Source organism: Erigeron canadensis, chromosome 7 (assembly GCF_010389155.1).
Source record: "Erigeron canadensis isolate Cc75 chromosome 7, C_canadensis_v1, whole genome shotgun sequence".
Lineage (NCBI taxonomy): Eukaryota > Viridiplantae > Streptophyta > Magnoliopsida > Asterales > Asteraceae > Erigeron > Erigeron canadensis.
The window spans coordinates 7,923,374-7,940,969 of NC_057767.1; the positions used below are offsets into that span (position 1 = coordinate 7,923,374).

The 17,596-nt window shown below is 37.1% G+C and overlaps 1 protein-coding gene and 2 pseudogenes across 1 annotated transcript; all 3 read right to left on the reverse strand.

Moving 5' to 3' along the window:
* Positions 1 to 681: 681 nt before the first annotated feature.
* Positions 682 to 2,953, reverse strand: LOC122608897 (annotated as a pseudogene).
* A 3,116-nt stretch (positions 2,954 to 6,069) lies between these two features.
* LOC122608898 lies at positions 6,070 to 8,801 on the reverse strand (annotated as a pseudogene).
* Positions 8,802 to 12,000: 3,199 nt separating this feature from the next.
* On the reverse strand, positions 12,001 to 14,268 carry LOC122608899 (subtilisin-like protease SBT3). Its single transcript, XM_043781971.1, has one exon. The coding sequence runs from the start codon at positions 14,266 to 14,268 to the stop codon at positions 12,001 to 12,003; it is 2,268 nt and encodes a 755-aa protein (XP_043637906.1).
* Between the last annotated feature and the right edge of the window lie 3,328 nt (positions 14,269 to 17,596).

Here is a 17,596-nt window from a genome sequence, read left to right on the forward strand (position 1 = left end):
AATTAATATTTTAAGAGTTCCATGCCTATGATAAGAAAACATCATAAGTTTAATACTCGCATTACATTTTCTTGTACTCATCCCAAAATAAAAGAATCTTCTAATTAAATCCAACAATTTGATTAAATTAATCATGACGAGCATGGTATCCGCGCAATGCGGCGGCAGTAGTGGGCAAGATGGTCTGTTAGAGATTTTGGATAGTTACATAAAGAAAAAAAACAAAAAAGTCCAAGGGCAAATCTGGTAATTCAAAGGCAGAATTACCTAATATAGAATGTCATTTCTTTTATAAGGTACGAGCATGGTACCCGCACAATGCGGCGGCGTTAGCGGGGACGACGGTCTTGTGGTGTCGGTGATGGTATTATTGGTGGTGGTGGCGGTGTCAAATGGTGTAGGATTGTAGGTTGATGTAAAGGTAATAGTGAAAATATTTTAGAAGATGAGGGTTGAAGTGTAAATTAATTCATTAAAAACATAAAATGTCCAAGGGCAATTTTGGTAATTCAAAGACAAAACTTTCTAAAAATAAAAATAGGTCTTTTGCTTTATAAAGGAGTAAAAATTATAGATAAGTAATACTAGCATCCAACAAAAAAGATAACACTAATGACTAAAATTGGACTGGATCATACCATGGGCCATAAAAGAATTTGTTAATGTCTCACTGCATCTGCATCAATCAGTGACTACAATTGGGCTGGATACTGAGTGGTTATGATCATCTATCCATATGAGATATCCATAATTCACTTTAGGACCTTGTTTTTCGATTTCTACACTCAGTACGAATTTTTGTTGTTGATATTTGCTGGTGAACCGAATAATGTTAGGCTCGACTTTAACGATCATACCATCAGGAACCCTCTAAAACGGCCCGATATATGGATGTAGAATCTCCAACATTCGTTACAGTCCTCATGAAAATTTTCTTGTATGGAAATGTGGGTTGGCTCGCGATATTGACCATAAAGGAAGGGTAGTTAAGATCAGTTTGGTTTACGCTACAACTCCATCGTCTTCTTCTTATGATGGTCGTCATTTGCTTTGCAGTATATCCAAAACCACATAAGAAATCAATGTAGTCTTGTGAGCCCATATCATAGACAAGCCCAGGGTCCATAGCCCGGTTAGGATTGACATGGCCTGCCCCGAAGTCTAGAGGTGTAGCCAGGAATCCGTTTTCTTGGTCTTGAATGGGCTTATTTGTATTGTCTGTTTTTGTTGCGGTTGTCATGATAGCTGACTGAATGGCTGCTGGACTCCAGTCACGATGGACAGCCTTCACGAGTGCTGCAATACCAGCTACATGTGGCGTTGCCATCGATGTTCCTGAGTAAAGTGCGTAGTCTGTCACTAAGTCATAGTTTCCGACTTGCATAAAAGGCTTGTCCGATCTAACTGCACCCAACACATCCACACCTGGAGCAAGGATATCGGGCTTTAGAATGCTTGGACTAACTGGATCAGGTCCTCTTGATGAAAAAACCGCCACTTGTGGTGCAGGCCCAGTTCCCGTTTTGGTTAACACAAATCTCATCTTTTTAACAAAGGAGCTGTTACCCATCATTGCATATTCCTTTACTTCTTTTGCATAACTAGTATGCAACAATATACCAGGAATGGAATAGTTCTCTGGGTCCAAAAACAAGGATTCTGACAAGAAGATTGCACCAAATGCGCCCGCCATGCTAGCTGCATACATTTGCCCATTAAGATCCAAGTTTGTATCGTCACATAACACTACTTTTCCTTTAACCTCATTTGGATCCAAAGTTGAACACCCGGCCTTTTTGGAATCATTACCGCCATAGTACAAATGCTTATCAGTAATTGATACACTAGCCGGGAAGTATGAGGTTCCTTCAAAAGTCAGCCCATTTCCTAGTTCTAGTGAGGCCATGTAACTCCGATCCATGGTGCCTGCAGCTACGGTCATGATCCAAGGAGCACCGTTGTATACTGTAGATGTATCCGGTCCATCATTTCCAGCAGCACAAACTACAACAATCCCTTTTTCTATTGCAGAAAGTGCTGCAATGGCTATTACATCCTGATAAAAAGGTGTGTGGTCTAAACCTAGAGAAATAGACATTATATCGACCCCATCAGAAACCGCTTGATCCATACCAGCTAGTATATCAGTAGCTGCAGATTCATCTGTATAGTATGACCATGAAACTTTGTACATGGCAAGATGAGCTCGTGGGGCTGAACCTCTTGCTACACCTTTTGCATAACCAAAATGACTTGCACCGTATACAAAATTACCAGCAGCGGTTGATGATGTGTGTGTGCCATGTCCATCACTGTCTCTGGGTGAGTCAAAATCATCTATTGTGGAGATATCAAGACCTGCTGCCTCGAGTCCTTTACTAAACGATCTGGCTCCAATCAACTTCTTGTTGCAAAAAGACGGGCCAAAAGCTGTCCCGTTTTCACATTTGCCCTTCCATCTTGATGGTACATTCGCCATCCCGTTATCTTTAAAACTCTCACTTTCAGGCCAAATTCCGGAATCAATCACTCCTATAATCACATCTTTTCCATAAGATGCAGTCGGCCATATGCCCGAACCATGGTTAAGTCCGAGAAACTTTGGTGTATGGGTCGTAAACATCTTTCCAAACGACTCCTTGTATGTGCTTAGATGAGCCGGTGACTTCTCAAGCTCGGCTAGTTGACATGGCGTGAGCGTTGCACTAAATCCGTGCATAACATGAGTATAAGAGTACAAAAATGTCTCTTTATCTTCAGGACAAGCCAATGATAGAGATCTTACTGTGTGCTGATGCCATGACTCATGGTTTAAGAACTGTGTAGGTTTTAGCGAATGGTCCATGTGGACGATATATGTTTGTGACTTTTTAAGGTATGTGGCGAAAGTGAGCGTTGGTAGCAGAACTAGAATCTGAGTCAGCAATACCAAGCAGCTAAAAGACCTACCCATGGCTAAGTAAATCTCTAAATCTATTTCCAAGTGATAACATTTTAGCAAACGAGTACCATATATATAAGGTGTACATTATTCTGACAAAGTCTATTTTCGACGTATATTTCTATGCGAATGAGGTATAATATAAGATGAAAATGAACTTACATGGAAAATAAAGGATCATACGATACTGTCTTAATCAGCATCCTTGACTGATTTTCACATAGGTTTCATCATCAATATCTTACTGATTAACTAGCTGAGAAACCGAAGCTCTGCCTAAATAGAAACCGGCTTAGACCATGTATATAATTATTTGTACTCCTTGAAGCCGTCTTCTTCGTATGGGTTTGTATGCATTTATGCGTCGTTTATCTTTAAAATTTCTATGAAAAAACCGGCTTAGAATTTTACCCAAGTTTTAGATTTTAAAAACTTTCAAAATATTGACTCATTTTGAAATGTAGTATATAGCACATGATCAAGATCACAACAAACTAAAGCACATAACATTACATTACAAGAACCAAAAAATACGATGTCATAGGGATTTACTCTTTTCAAAATACATTTGAACAAAATGAACCAAAAGAGACCGGTAGCCGGTAGGACTGATCTATACATAAGAATAAGCACATCATATCTAGTACGATTTAAGACTTAATTTAGTATCGAGTAGGTTTTTTTAAAGTTTTTTCAAATCATGATGCTCGATATAGAAACACATCTAGCAACTCGGACTAGTAAAACAGAAACATATACATCATGTGTGATGTCGCCAAAACTAGCGACGGGAATAGAGACATATATAGCTGTTAACGAAACAAGAAAAGGTTTTAAAAGGTTTTCTTTTATTGATCGATCGATAGACATCGATAATTACAATTGAGGGTTAATCCTCTATTTATACATGAAATATATGAGCTAATATGAGAAACAAAATCAATTGTGATCTGCTAGTTGTCTTGATGCCTAAGTTGTCTTGCTGCATAAGTCAAGATCTCCTAAATAAGGAAATGATAAGGAAATGATGATCTTCTATTCTGATCCTTTATTCCAACAATAGCGACTTCCATTCAATTCTGCGACATCAATAGCGACAAAATTACAGCTCTAAAGTATTCTGCAACATGTTGGGTGAAGTCTACATATCAGTCGCAATCTTTAGCATCACGTATTCTGAAGTCGCAAAAATCTGCGACTTTTTTCTGTAGACTTCTGATATGATGTCGCTACTCATGTCTCAAGCTTTAAGTTAGTCGCTACCAAGACGCTAATCATGACGCTAAGGGCCTTTTTCTTGTAGCGTTAAACTGCGAAACCTTAGGTAAAGCACTAAACCACCCTTGATCACGAAATTGAGTTTTTCCATTTACATTGCGACTAACTTGATATGGTTTGCAGAAAAAGTATGGTTGTATGGGGTTTAGACTTTCTGAGGTAGATTAAGGGACTTTGATGAAGTGGAACCAACAAAAGCCTTCCTTAGTTCCTTGATGAGGTAACGGTCATGTTTTGTTGAAATTATTTGGTGGAGGTTTCTTGTGTTTAGTGCCAAAGGGATTTTTGGATATGGGAAAGTTAAAAGGTTTTCTCCTACTAGTGAAGTTTTGAGATGAGAGTGAAAAAAGATTCCGAAGATTGGAGAAAATGAGGTTTCCGAGAATATTTTAGGTTTCGGATGTACATCACTCGGATTTGAGTAGCAGCAGTAAACTACAATTTCAAACCAATCAATTAAAGGGACAATGAAAATTAAAGCAACAGTTATCAATGACAAGAAAGTGGGATAGTGGAAAGTTGGCTAAAAAAAGGTGATTAATTTTTTAGCAAAAGATGGATGATTTTTAATAATAACCGATCAGTGCTGGTTACCCACTATGAGAGTCAATATCTCAATCATAATGGGTCTTCATGCTAGTTCTGAAATGGTTTCTAGAATTCTAGTCAAGAAGGTAACTTTTTGGTAATGGTCGAAATAGGCCGGGTAAAGCTGATAGGAGGTTTGCTTGTCAATCTGTTACATTTGAAACGGACTTTGTTTATTATCCGTTTGACCAATTATAGATGAATGTATCAAATTGACTCGTACTTAAATATTTGATGGCCATGTGTAATATATAGTAAACCGAAGAGAAATCTGCTATTTTTAAATTTCATGCAAGATCTAAATCATCAGAAATTAATTAGAATAATTGTATCCATCCTTTCGATTATTAATAGGTTCCAGCAAATGAGGTTAATGGTTGTTGATCTTTATCATACACTAGTTCATATGGTTTCCTTGTCAAATCATGGGAACTCCAACAGAAGATAATTGGTTCATCCCTTGCTCTTTAGGTGAAGTGATCATAAAAGGTGACCAGTCTTTTCTCTTATACCTTCACTTCTTCAACTCTTATCTTTTTTTCTGAAATCTTTAGTCTGTAATATTCTTCAAAAAGCTAATTGGTTCATCCCTTGCTCTTTAGGACATGAAAACTAGGGTCCCGGCTAACTGCTACTTTAGTTTCTCATTTTTGACAGTAGGTAGCAATTTGCACCTATCCAAATATGAATAGGTTGATATGGGTATGTTTTTACCCTGGAGGGTTAAATGGGTAGAATATGTAAAATGTAGTCGAGAAAAGCTTATAAAGAATTGCGCCAAAAGCTGCCAAACGGTATATATAATGCATAGATATTTCTAGATGGGCATATCATTATAGTGTCTCAAAATTCGCTTATGAATTACTAGAGTACCGAAACTGTATTTCTTGTATCATATATGGACGGGCTTAAGGTTTTGATCTGAAATGAGAATTGTGGGATATCCTGAACTTAAATGGGCAGTGTATAACTGGTTGACCTTCAACAACTTTACTCTTCTTAAAACCTATTGTCGTTAATATTCACCACCAGAACATAAGATATGTAGGTTTGTAACTCCATAATTAGCGCAACATAGGAGTTAAAGGGAACAAATTATATCAAGATCTACTAGAAAAGAAAATAACGTTTTGTTTAAGTTAACCATATAAACCATTAGCATCAAACAGAAAGGTAAAACTTAAAAAGACTAATGACTACAATCAGGACGGATAATTAATACAGTAACCATGAAAGAATTTTCAGATGACTCGTCTAGTTAATCAGATGACTACAATCGGGCTGGATACCACGTGGTTATTATCATCTATCCATTTGAGATATCCGTAGGTCACTTTTGAAGTATGATTATCGACTTGTACACATAGGACAAAGTCTTGCTTTTGATCTTTGCTCATGAATCGAATAATGTCAGGCTCAACACTTACGATCATACCATCAGGAACCTCTAAGACGGCCCTATATGTGGAGGTAGAATCTCCGACATTTGTTATCGTCCTGTTGAAATGCTTTTCATATGGAAATATGGTTTGATTCGGGATATTGATCATAAAGGAAGGGTAGTTAAGATCAGTCTGGTTTTCGCGACAACTCCAGTCGCTTCTTCTTATGACGGCCATCATTTGCTCTGTGGTATATCCAAGACCACATAAGAAATCAATGTAGTCTTGTGAGCCCATATCATAGATAAGCCCAGGGTCGATTGCTCAATTAGGATTCAGATGGCCTGCCCCGAAATCTAGAGGCGTAACTGTGAGTCCATTACGTTGGACTTTAATGGATCTATCTGTGTTGTCTGTTTTGGTTGATGTTGTCATGATAGCTGACCGAATGGCTGCTGGACTCCATTCACGATGTACGGCCTTTACAAGTGCTGCAATTCCCGCTATATGTGGTGCTGCCATGGATGTGCCAGTATAGAGAGCGTAGTTATAGTTTCTGGCTTTATTGAAAGGCTTGGCTGGTGAAACTGCACCCACCACATCCACCCCTGGAGCAAGAATATCGGGCTTTAGTACACTTGGACTAATTGGATCAGGTCCTCTTGATGAATAAAAATACACTTGATGTGCAGGCGTGGTGTCTGATTTCATTAGCACAAATTTCATCTCTTTTACAAAGGAGCTGTTACCTGTCATCGCACATTCCTTTAATACTGATGTATAACTAGTAGGCAACAGGGCCGGCCTTGGTGCTGGGTGAGAAGGGCGACAGCCCTGAGCATCAAAAAAACTAGGGGCAGAAATTTCGGTTCATGTGATGCCATACCAGGCAACTTTTGGGTAATTTACAACAATGAATCTCGTGCTACAGTCAATATATTATGTTTTATGTAAAAAATGAATTACTATTCAAGCTAAAAAAACGAAAGCTTATGTTTTGTTTTAATGGAGTTTTCACTTTTCAGGTGAAGTCCCAATGTCTGTGAAGAAGACGACATTAATTGACGAGATCTCCTTTTTGATTTTCATATTCGGTTTTTTTCAATACCCCTTAAATTATTTATATTACAAAGTAACCCTCAAGCTTCCTAGGAGTAAATATATTATCTAATTTAATAAAAATGGTAAAACAAAATACCAAATAACATGATGTATTTTACTATTTGATGATTTTGTGAGATTTTATAAATTTTCTAGTTAATTAATTTTTGTAGAAACATTTAAAAACCCACACAGTAAATGAGTTGAGTAAGCTAGTTATTACTGATAACAAATCCAATGGCACAATCGATATTTTAAAATCTGCTTTTGGCCACTTCGTCAAGAAGCTTTCAAACCGTTTTTTTTCATACTTCGCATTTTCCTTAGGTGACATATATCTAACTTTTAATATTATATTTGTATTTTTGTTGTTTATGTATATAGTTTTATATAATATAATTTGCATTTTTTAAGATTTTAAGATATATCATTTAATACATGTTTGCCTAACTTGACTAGATAAACATTTAACATTTTGTTGTGTTATTTAATATTTTTGATATAGGCATATTTTTCATCATCTTGCCCTAAGCATCCAAAATGCCACGACCGGCTCTGGTAGGCAATAATATACCTGGAATGGTATAGTCCTCCGGGTCCCAAAACAGTGATTCTGTCAAGAAGATCGCACCAAATGCCCCCGCCATGCTAGCTGCATACATTTTCTGTTTAACATCAAAGCCAATATTATCACATAATACTACTTTTCCTTTGACATCTTTTGGATCAAATGCCAAACACACGGCTCTTTTGGAGTCGTTACTTCCATAATACAAATGCGTATTTGTGATCGAGACACTAGCAGGGAAGTTGTATGTTGTTCCTTCGAAGGTCAGCCCATTTCCTAGTTCTAGTGTGGCTAGGTTGTAAATCCTGTCCATGGTGCCTGAACCTACGGTCATGATCCAAGGAGCACCATTGTGTACTGTGGCTGCAAATGGTCCATCATTTCCAGCAGCACAAACGACAACAATCCCTTTTTCTACATGGCTATTAAATCCTGGAAAAAAGGCATGTGGTGTTTTGGCCCTAAAGAAATCGACATCATCAACTCCATCAGAAACCGCTTGATCCATCCCGTCTAGAATATCGCCAACTGATGCCGCTTTGTACATGGCTAAATGTGCCCGTGGTGCTACACCTGTCGCGACTCCTTTTGCATAACCAAAATGACTCGCACCAAACACGAAATTACCTGCTGCTGTTGATGATATGTGTGTGCCATGCCCCTTGAAATCTCTAGGCGAGTCAAAACCTGCTTCATGGAGAACTTTGCTAAAGGATCTAGCTCCAATCAATTTGTTGTTGCATAGAGACGGGCTAAAATCCGCCCCTCCTTCACACTTGCCCTTCCATCTCAGAGGTACCTTCGACATCCCTTCATCATTAAGACTCTCACTTTCAGGCCAAATTCCAGAATCAATCACTCCTATAATCACTTTACCATAAGACGCAGCAGGCCATATGCCCGAATCATGATTAAGTCCAAGAAACTTTGGTGTATGGGTCATAACCAACATCCTTTGGAGCTCGGCGAATCCATTGGGAACTTAATTTCCAAACCAGGTCTAAGCTTGTGCTGGTGCCATGATTGATATTGGTTTGAAAAGTTGGCGGCCTTATTTAGCCCTGCAGCTAGTAGCATCGGTTGCTGAAAGAACAACACCACCAAAGAGCTTAAAGACTTTCCCATGGCTAAAGTGATTATTATCCCTTCGGCCAGGTGATCCAACTAAAACATGATGGAAACTTTATAATTTGAATCGACTCTTTGAACAAACTCATGCCCCCTTAAATTATTTATATAATAATAATTATAATTTTATAAACATTCCTAATATTTGTAGTTACCTAATAATATCTATCAAATTATTATTGTTGTTTACAAATTTATAATATATGGTATCTATCTTAGTACCTTAGGTTACGTACTATTTGTTACTTTTTGTATCAATCATTAGTTTCCATAATGTTAAAAAAAAAAAAAAAAATCATTAGTTTCCATAATAATGCAGAATTGCAGATATATTAAACAAACTGATAACCTTAACAATTAAAAATTCTATGTTCAGAATTATACATACAGAGGAAGGGTTATTTGAGAACTCACAAATAAAAAAGAACGCGAGAACAATTCTGGACCACTCATTTTCTTATATTTTCTCTCTCTTCTATTAAATAAGAAAATTCACCCAAATCATTTAAAATGCTTTATATCACAAACCGTAAATCGTTAGACGAAACAAAAAGCATGGGTAGTCTTAAAAATTTCGTTCTCTTTTATTAGAGATCCAATTCGATATAATTTTGACGACTTTTTAATTTTTGTTTTTTTCCCCATCGCGTTCATCCTACACATGTGTAGGTTCATCCTACACATGTGTAAGATCATTGTTTTCACATGTAAATTAGTAAATGAACATATGTACACAACAATGAAGGTCAAGGGCGGAGCCCGTCAATCCATGGCAGAGCCATGGTAGCCAAGGACGGAGCCCGTCAGTCCATGGCGGAAGAATAGCGGCTAAGGGCGGAGCCCGTTAGGTAGATCACCCCTCACTGGTTACCCCTTATGACCTATCACCCTCTATGACCTATCACCCTATGACCTATCACCCTCTATGACCTATCACCCCACTAGCTTTGGTTTATGAATATCCTTAAGGGCGAAGCCCGTTCTGAATCATAATTTTTGTTCAACTTACACATGTATAAGTTCAACCTACACATGTGTAAGTTATGTGTAACTACCAAAAGGAAAACGAAAATTAAAAAGTCGTCAAAAGTATATCGAATTGGATCTCTAATAAAAGAGGACGAATTTTTAAGACTACCCATGCTTTTTGTTTTGTCTAACGATTTACGGTTTGTGAGTTAGAACATTTTGAATGATTTGGGTGAATTTTATTATTTAATTAAAGAGAGAGAAAAAGGAAAAGAATGTGTAGTCCAGAATGGTTCTTGAGTTCCTTTTTTTTTAGAAGTTCTCAAAATAACCCACCCTATATATATAATCGTCGTATAATAAAGGGATTGACTATTTATATATTTTTTTCCCTTTTTATATTTATATATTTATAATCATTTATTTATTTTTATTTATTTTTTATCTATAACAAAAATAAGAGATAAGTTGTCATAAAATTAAACCAACATATAAAATATGAAGGGATGGGTTATTTTAGGACAACCCCTTATTTTAGGACCTATTAGGACCACATTAGGGATGAGCACGGGTCGAAACCCGGCCCGACCCGTGACCCGCGAGAGCATGAAAACGTGAACCGTGACCCGGCCCGTGAAGACACGGGTCGGTTCGGGTCAGGTTCGGGCGGGTCACGACTTTTCCTTCACACTTTTTCGGTTTTTGCCTTCACCCGACCCGTCCAACCCGTGACCCGCGAAAACACCAAAAGCTTGACCCGTGACCCGGCTCGTTAGGGCTTCGGGCTGGTTCCGGGTCGGGCGCGAGTCAACGGTTTTTTTGCTCATCCCTAGACCACATCATAATCATCATCACCGACCACCACCATGGTCATCTCCGACCAAAAACATGGTCCTCCGACTCCGGCGACCACCGCCGTTGCCGGAAAATCATGTGTAAGTTAACTTACACACATACACATGTGTGTAAATTAACTTAAAAATGATTTTCCGGTAGTACCCGTCACCGGAAAATCATGGTGATGGTCGGAGATGATCATGATGGTGTGTAAGTTACAAAAAACACATGTCCTAATTGGTCCTAAAATAACGTGTGGTCTTAAAAATAACTTTCACCTAAAATATGACTATAGATGTTTATCTACGTATATTGTAAACATAGAATAGATAATTTAACAAGGGATATAACCAACTTCCTGGATGATGTATGGATACGCCACATAATTCTTAATCCTTAACTCAGTACCTTTTTATTAAATTCATCATCTATAATACTTTTTAGTACATATAATCGATCGTCATCTACTGCAGGATCATGTGCAACATTATCCACAGTAACTCTACTACCTAATGGACTAAGGAAAGTATCAATTGGTGTATGATTAAGCCAGGTGACCCTTTTGACACATTTGACCCGTTCCCCTTTTTCGCAGCTGTTAGTTTTAATTCAATAACATTTGTTTGTGGGGATTGTTTCAGTTAGATAGTGAGATGGTGATTGTTTCAGTGAGATAGTGTCTGAAAATTTGCTCATAAATAACTAGAGTGCCGAAACTGTATTTCGAAGATCATGTATGGATATGCCACAGAATTCTTAATCCTTAACTCAGTACCTTCTATTTTGAATTCATCATCTATAATACTTTTTAGTATATATAATCAATCGTCATCTAGTGCAGGATCATGTGCAACATTATCCACGGTAACTGACTCAAGGAAGTATCAATTAGTGTATGATTAAGCAATGTTGCTCAAGTCAATCTTGAACATGATCTAATGAATAGCCTTCCGAGCTTCTGGGTTGAGTTCAAAGCTCGGAAATTAAAACATCGATTTTTAAACATAATCGTGACTCGGAGGGAGGGGGGTCGGGAGTCTATTCCGAGTACTCGGCCGACTCGGGGGATTTTTATAACCTTAACCCGAATAATAATTAGATTTTAAATCCTTACATAAAATCGATGAATTATTAAAAACACTAATGACTACAATTGGGATGGATAAATACAGTAACTATGTAAGAATTTCCCGATGACTCAGTCTGAATCAGATGACTACAATTGGGCTGGATACCGTGTGGTTATTATCGTCTATCCATTTGAGATATCCATAAGTCACTTTTGAAGTATGATTATCCACTTTTACACTTAGTACAAAGTCTTGTTTTTGATATTTGCTAGCGAATCGAATAGTGTCAGGCTCAACTTTTATGATCATAGCACCAGGAACCTCTAAGACAGCCCTATAGGTGGAGGTAGAATCTCCAACATTTGTTATCGTCCTCTTGAAATGCTTTTCATATGGAAATATGGTTTGGTTTGCGATATTTACCATAAAGGAAGGGTAGTTAAGATCAGTCTGGTTTTTGCTACAAGTCCATTGGCTTCTTCGTATGACTGTCATCATTTGCTTCGCGGTATATCCAAGACCACATAAGAAATCAATGTAGTCTTGTGAGCCCATATCATAGACAAGCCCTGGGTCCATTGCTCGGTTAGGATTCACATGGCCTGCCCCAAAATCTAGAGGTGTAGCTGTTAGTCCATTTTGTTGGTCTTGAATGGATCTACGTGTGTTGTCTGTTTGAATTGATGTTGTCATAATAGCTGACCGAATGGCTGCTGGACTCCATTCACGATGGACAGCCTTTACCAGTGCTGCAACTCCTGCTATATGTGGTGCGGCCATGGATGTGCCAGAATAGAGAGCGTAGTCTGTTAATAAGTAATAGTTTCCTACTTCCATGAATGGCTCGTCTGGTCTAACCGCACCCAACACATCCACGCCCGGAGCAAGAATATCGGGCTTTAGTACGCTTGGACTAATTGGATCAGGTCCTCTTGATGAGAAATAAGCCACTTGTGGTGCAGGCCCAGTGCCTGTTTTTGTTGACACAAATTTCATCTTTTTTACGAAGGAGTTGTTACCCGTCATCACGTATTCCTTTAGTACTGTTGCATAATTAGTATGCAACAATATGCCAGGAATGGAATAGTCCTCTGGGTCCAAAAACAAGGACTCTGACAAGAAGATCGCACCATATGCACCTGCCATGCTAGCTGCATACATTTGCCCATTAAGATCCAAGTTAGTATTGTCACATAATACTACTTTTCCTTTCACATCTTTTTGATCCAAAGCCGAACACCCGGCTCTTCTGGAATCATTACTTCCATAGTACAAAAGTTTATCAGTAATAGAAACACTAGCAGGGAAGTATGAGGTTCCTTCCAATGTCAGCCCATTTCCCAGTTCTAGTGTGGCAATGTAACTCCTGTCGATCGTGCCTGCACCTACTGTCATGATCCAAGGTGCACCGTTGTATATTGTGGCTGCACCCGGTCCATCATTTCCAGCAGCACAAACAACAACAATCCCATTTTCTATAGCAGAAAGTGATGCAATGGCTATTACATCCTTATAAAAAGGTGTGTGGTCTAAACCTAGAGAAATAGACATTATATCGACCCCATCAGAAACCGCTTGATCCATACCAGCTAGTATGTCAGTAGCTGCAGATTCATCTGTATCTGATGCCCATAAAACTTTGTACATGGCTAAATATGCTCGAGGTGCTATACCTCTCGCTACACCTTTTGCATAACCAAAATGACTCGCACCAAATACATAATTACCTGCTGCTGTTGATGATGTGTGTGTGCCGTGTCCCAAAAAATCTCTAGGCGAGTCGAAATCATACTTTGTGGAGACATTATGACCTGCTGCCCGGAGTCCTTTGCTGAAGGATCTAGCCCCAATCAATTTGTTGTTGCATAGAGATGGACTAAATGCCGTCCCGTTTTCACACTTCCCCTTCCATCTTAATGGTACATTCGGCATTCCTTTATCATTAAAACTCTCACTTTCTGGCCAAATTCCAGTATCAATCACTCCTATAATGACATCTTTCCCATAAGATGCACTTGGCCATATGCCTGAACCATGGTTAAGTCCAAGAAACTTTGGTGTATGCGTCGTAAACATCTTTCCAAACGACTCTTCGTATGTGCTTAGATGAGCTGGTGACTTCTCAAGCTCAGCTAATTGACATGGTGTGAGCATTGCACTGAACCCATTCATAACATGAGTATAAGAGTACAAAAATGTCACTTCATCATCTGGACAAGCCGATGATACGGACCTTACCATGTGCTGGTGCCACGACTCATGGTTTGAAAAGTGACTCGGTTTTAGTGAATGGTCCATGTGGACAATATATGTTTGTGAATCTTTTAGGTACGTGGATGCCACGGCGAGCCCTGGTATCAATAGTAGCTGTATCAACATCACCAAACAGTTATAAAACCCTCCCATGGCTAAGTAAATGTATTAATTTCCAGGTGAGGACTGGTTAGCAAAAGAATACCTATATATATAAGGTATTCACTATTCTGACCAAGTCTATTTTCGACGTATATTTTTATGTTAATGAGATAAATTATAAGATGAAAAGAGTGAGCTTACATGGAAGGTGAAGGTGATAATAAGATAAATTAACACACTAATGTAATATCAATTGAGATAGTGTCTTAATCATGCATTGCTGTATGATTTGCACATTGTTTTCATCATCACTATCTTACTGATAAATTAGCTGAGAATCCGAAGCTCTGCCTACATGGAAGCCGGCTTAGAATTAGACCATGTATAATATAATACTTATAATTATATGTACCCGTTAAATTGGTCTATTTATGTGTTTGTACGCATTTGTAGAAATTGTTAATCTTGAAATTTCTATGAAAATTTCACTATCTTAAAAATAAATCAGATACAGATACACAATTGAGCACAAGACAGCTGTGATTAGGACTTTATGTAATTCAAATATTAACAAACAGATCGATGCTTGGTAAACTCTCGCTTATGTTCCAAAACAAAATATAAAGTGCTAAACACTCACTTGTGTCCAAAGATGAAAGAAAATAAGTTATCTCATTAGCTACCAGAAAATTATTTTATAGATATTTGCAGTGCATGATCGCAATAGATCATAATCCGACCAGTCTCCAAAAAGATCGATTTAGTGATCGTGTGTTTGATTAAGAAAAATCTATTTAATAACCAACACACATAAAGATTAGTCATTTGTATGCACACCACAGGTAAATAATCGATTAATGTGATATTCAACATCTGGAAACAAAGTTTCATGTTGGTATAGTGAGGAAAGAATCAGTGAACAAATTATTAAGGAAACTATGTATACAAGTAAATTACATTTCTTGTTCATAAAGTTAATTAGGATTCTTGTTTATTAAGTTACTGTATTTGTTTTCTTGCTTAACAATTATATTTGACTATATAAAGCCCTTCATTGTAACAATTCACATCACAATATGGTATTAAGAGTCAAATCCGCTCCAAAGAGCAAATTGCTCTAAAAAAATATTTTTAAAAAAAAAGTTTCGTGTCATAGTTGTTGATCATTAGCGGTTTATTGTTTTCTCACCTCATCACCATCTCATAACCATCCGTTCACACATCAAATTGTAATCCTCAATTGTCTTCTTCTTCAAAAATCCGCATGTATTTGTCGAACTTAGTGTTCAAACAAAGTTTATTAGTTTTTTTAACTTAGACAACAATTTAGCAACTCACGTTCGTTCGTCAATTCCGAGTTCGACTAATTTTTTTTTTTTGTTGTGGAAAAACAAATATTTCTTTCAAGTTCATTTTCTTTCTATTTCAACCTAGAACTAGATAAGCCTACATCAACATCAATTTTTTAACTTTTCGAAAAGAAAAATAAGAGTTTCACATCTTCAATTCAATGTCCGTGCCATAATGGCCGGATTCAACTCGTGGTGATCAAAAATCCCACAACTCTTTTTCATCATCTTGTTGCCTTCAAACAATGCGCAACAACCTCTCTCTGCCCATACTATAGTGGCCGGTTTCATTATTCAAAAGCTCCAATGAGCAATTTTATCTCAGCCCACACCGTAGTGGCCGGTTTCATTATTCAAAAGCTCTAATGAGTAATTTTATCTTAGCCCATACCGTAGTGGCTGATTTCATTAATCAAAAGCTCCAACGAGCAATTTCAACTCAGCTCATACTGTAGTGGCCGGTTTCATTCATCAAAAGCTCTAACGAGCAATTCATTCAAAAGCCCATACCGTAGTGGCCGGTTTCATTAATCAAAAACACCAACGAGCAATTTCATTCATAAGTCTAAACCGTAGTGGCTGGTTTCAATTGGTACAAATTTTATTTTCCCCTTTTTTCTCTTCGACGAGCAACCTATTTTTATCTTTTTTTCCTTTTTGCTCCAACGAGTAACCTATGTTTTTCATCAAATTTTTGGTACCTCAATTGGGTTATTCGCTACTTCAAAAACAAAATCGGTAGCCAAAGATCAAATGTTTCAAGTTCATGTCCAAGATATGATCAATCATCTTGCGAGGGCGTATTAATAAAGTTGTCTACAATTTCAAGTCCAAGTTTTCGAGTTCAAGTCCAAGATGGGCTTCCCTGACGGGTTAGCCATCTGGCGGGGGCGTATTAAGGAAACTATGTATACAAGTAAATTATATTTATTGTTCATAAAGTTAATTAGAAATTTTGTTTATTAAGTTATTTGTTTCTTTGTTTAACAATTGTATTTGCCTATATAAAATCCTTCATTGTATCAATAATATTAAGAATAATTCACATCATAATACAAATATTGATTCATTCTGTTTATGGGGCAAAAAATAAATGGATGGAGATTCCTTCAAATTGTAATCAACTTGAGGGGTCATGTTTATAATCAAGGCCTCCAAAGGAAATTTTTGGTTAAATAGTGTGCTTTTAAAATGTTCCTGTAAAGCCGGTTGTACATAAAGTCATAGTTTTAAAATTTAGGAGTTGATTATATAAAAAGAGCAATGCTATGCACAAAGTCTTGATATATGAAGGTTTATTGAAATGAAGTATAGTTTTAGGGCCAGATGTTATTTGGGCTTAAGAATCTCTATAGGTTGAAAAACAATATTACACATATGGGCCCTATGGACCATTAAATCATTTGTGTATCTTTATCATTGCATTGTTGGAAATTTGGAACAAACCATTGTTTGATTGTTTACGCAAAAAATGTGGAAGACTATTCAGTTTTCAAATTTTGACCGATGTAAAGTGTTTTAATCACACATTAGAAGCGAAATTCCCGCTAAGATGAATGGTGATGGTTGTGACTTTCAACATTTTGTCTCGCAATACCATAGTAAGTGAAATCGGTTATTGTTGTTATTTGTTATTTTTACTCTAAATTGTAGACATGTAGTTCACTTGGCTTTTTCAAGTGTAAAGTTCTTGAGCCAATTTTTTCTTCCGGATTATCTAATACAAATCTTACATACCAACTCGAATTAGTTTTTTATGCTTAAATTACCATTTTATTAAACTTGTTCAATTTTAGGACTGTGTATCCATAACCAACCAATAATAAATATTAATACTTTAATATTGTATATTTACGAATTTTACAGGAAAATGAAGTCCATTTTATTATGTTATCTTTCCACTTGGTCCAACACACATATTTAGTTTCCCTTGGTTCAATTCTTTACACAAACAACCAAATGACCAATCTTAGACATATACTAGTATTAGGACATACTAGTATTGGATTTTTTATTTTTATTTTTAAAAG

What these genes read in the sequence shown, in the direction of transcription:
- LOC122608899 (XM_043781971.1), bottom strand. Translation starts at nt 14,268, where the DNA reads ATGGGAGGGTTTTATAACTGTTTGGTGATGTTGATACAGCTACTATTG.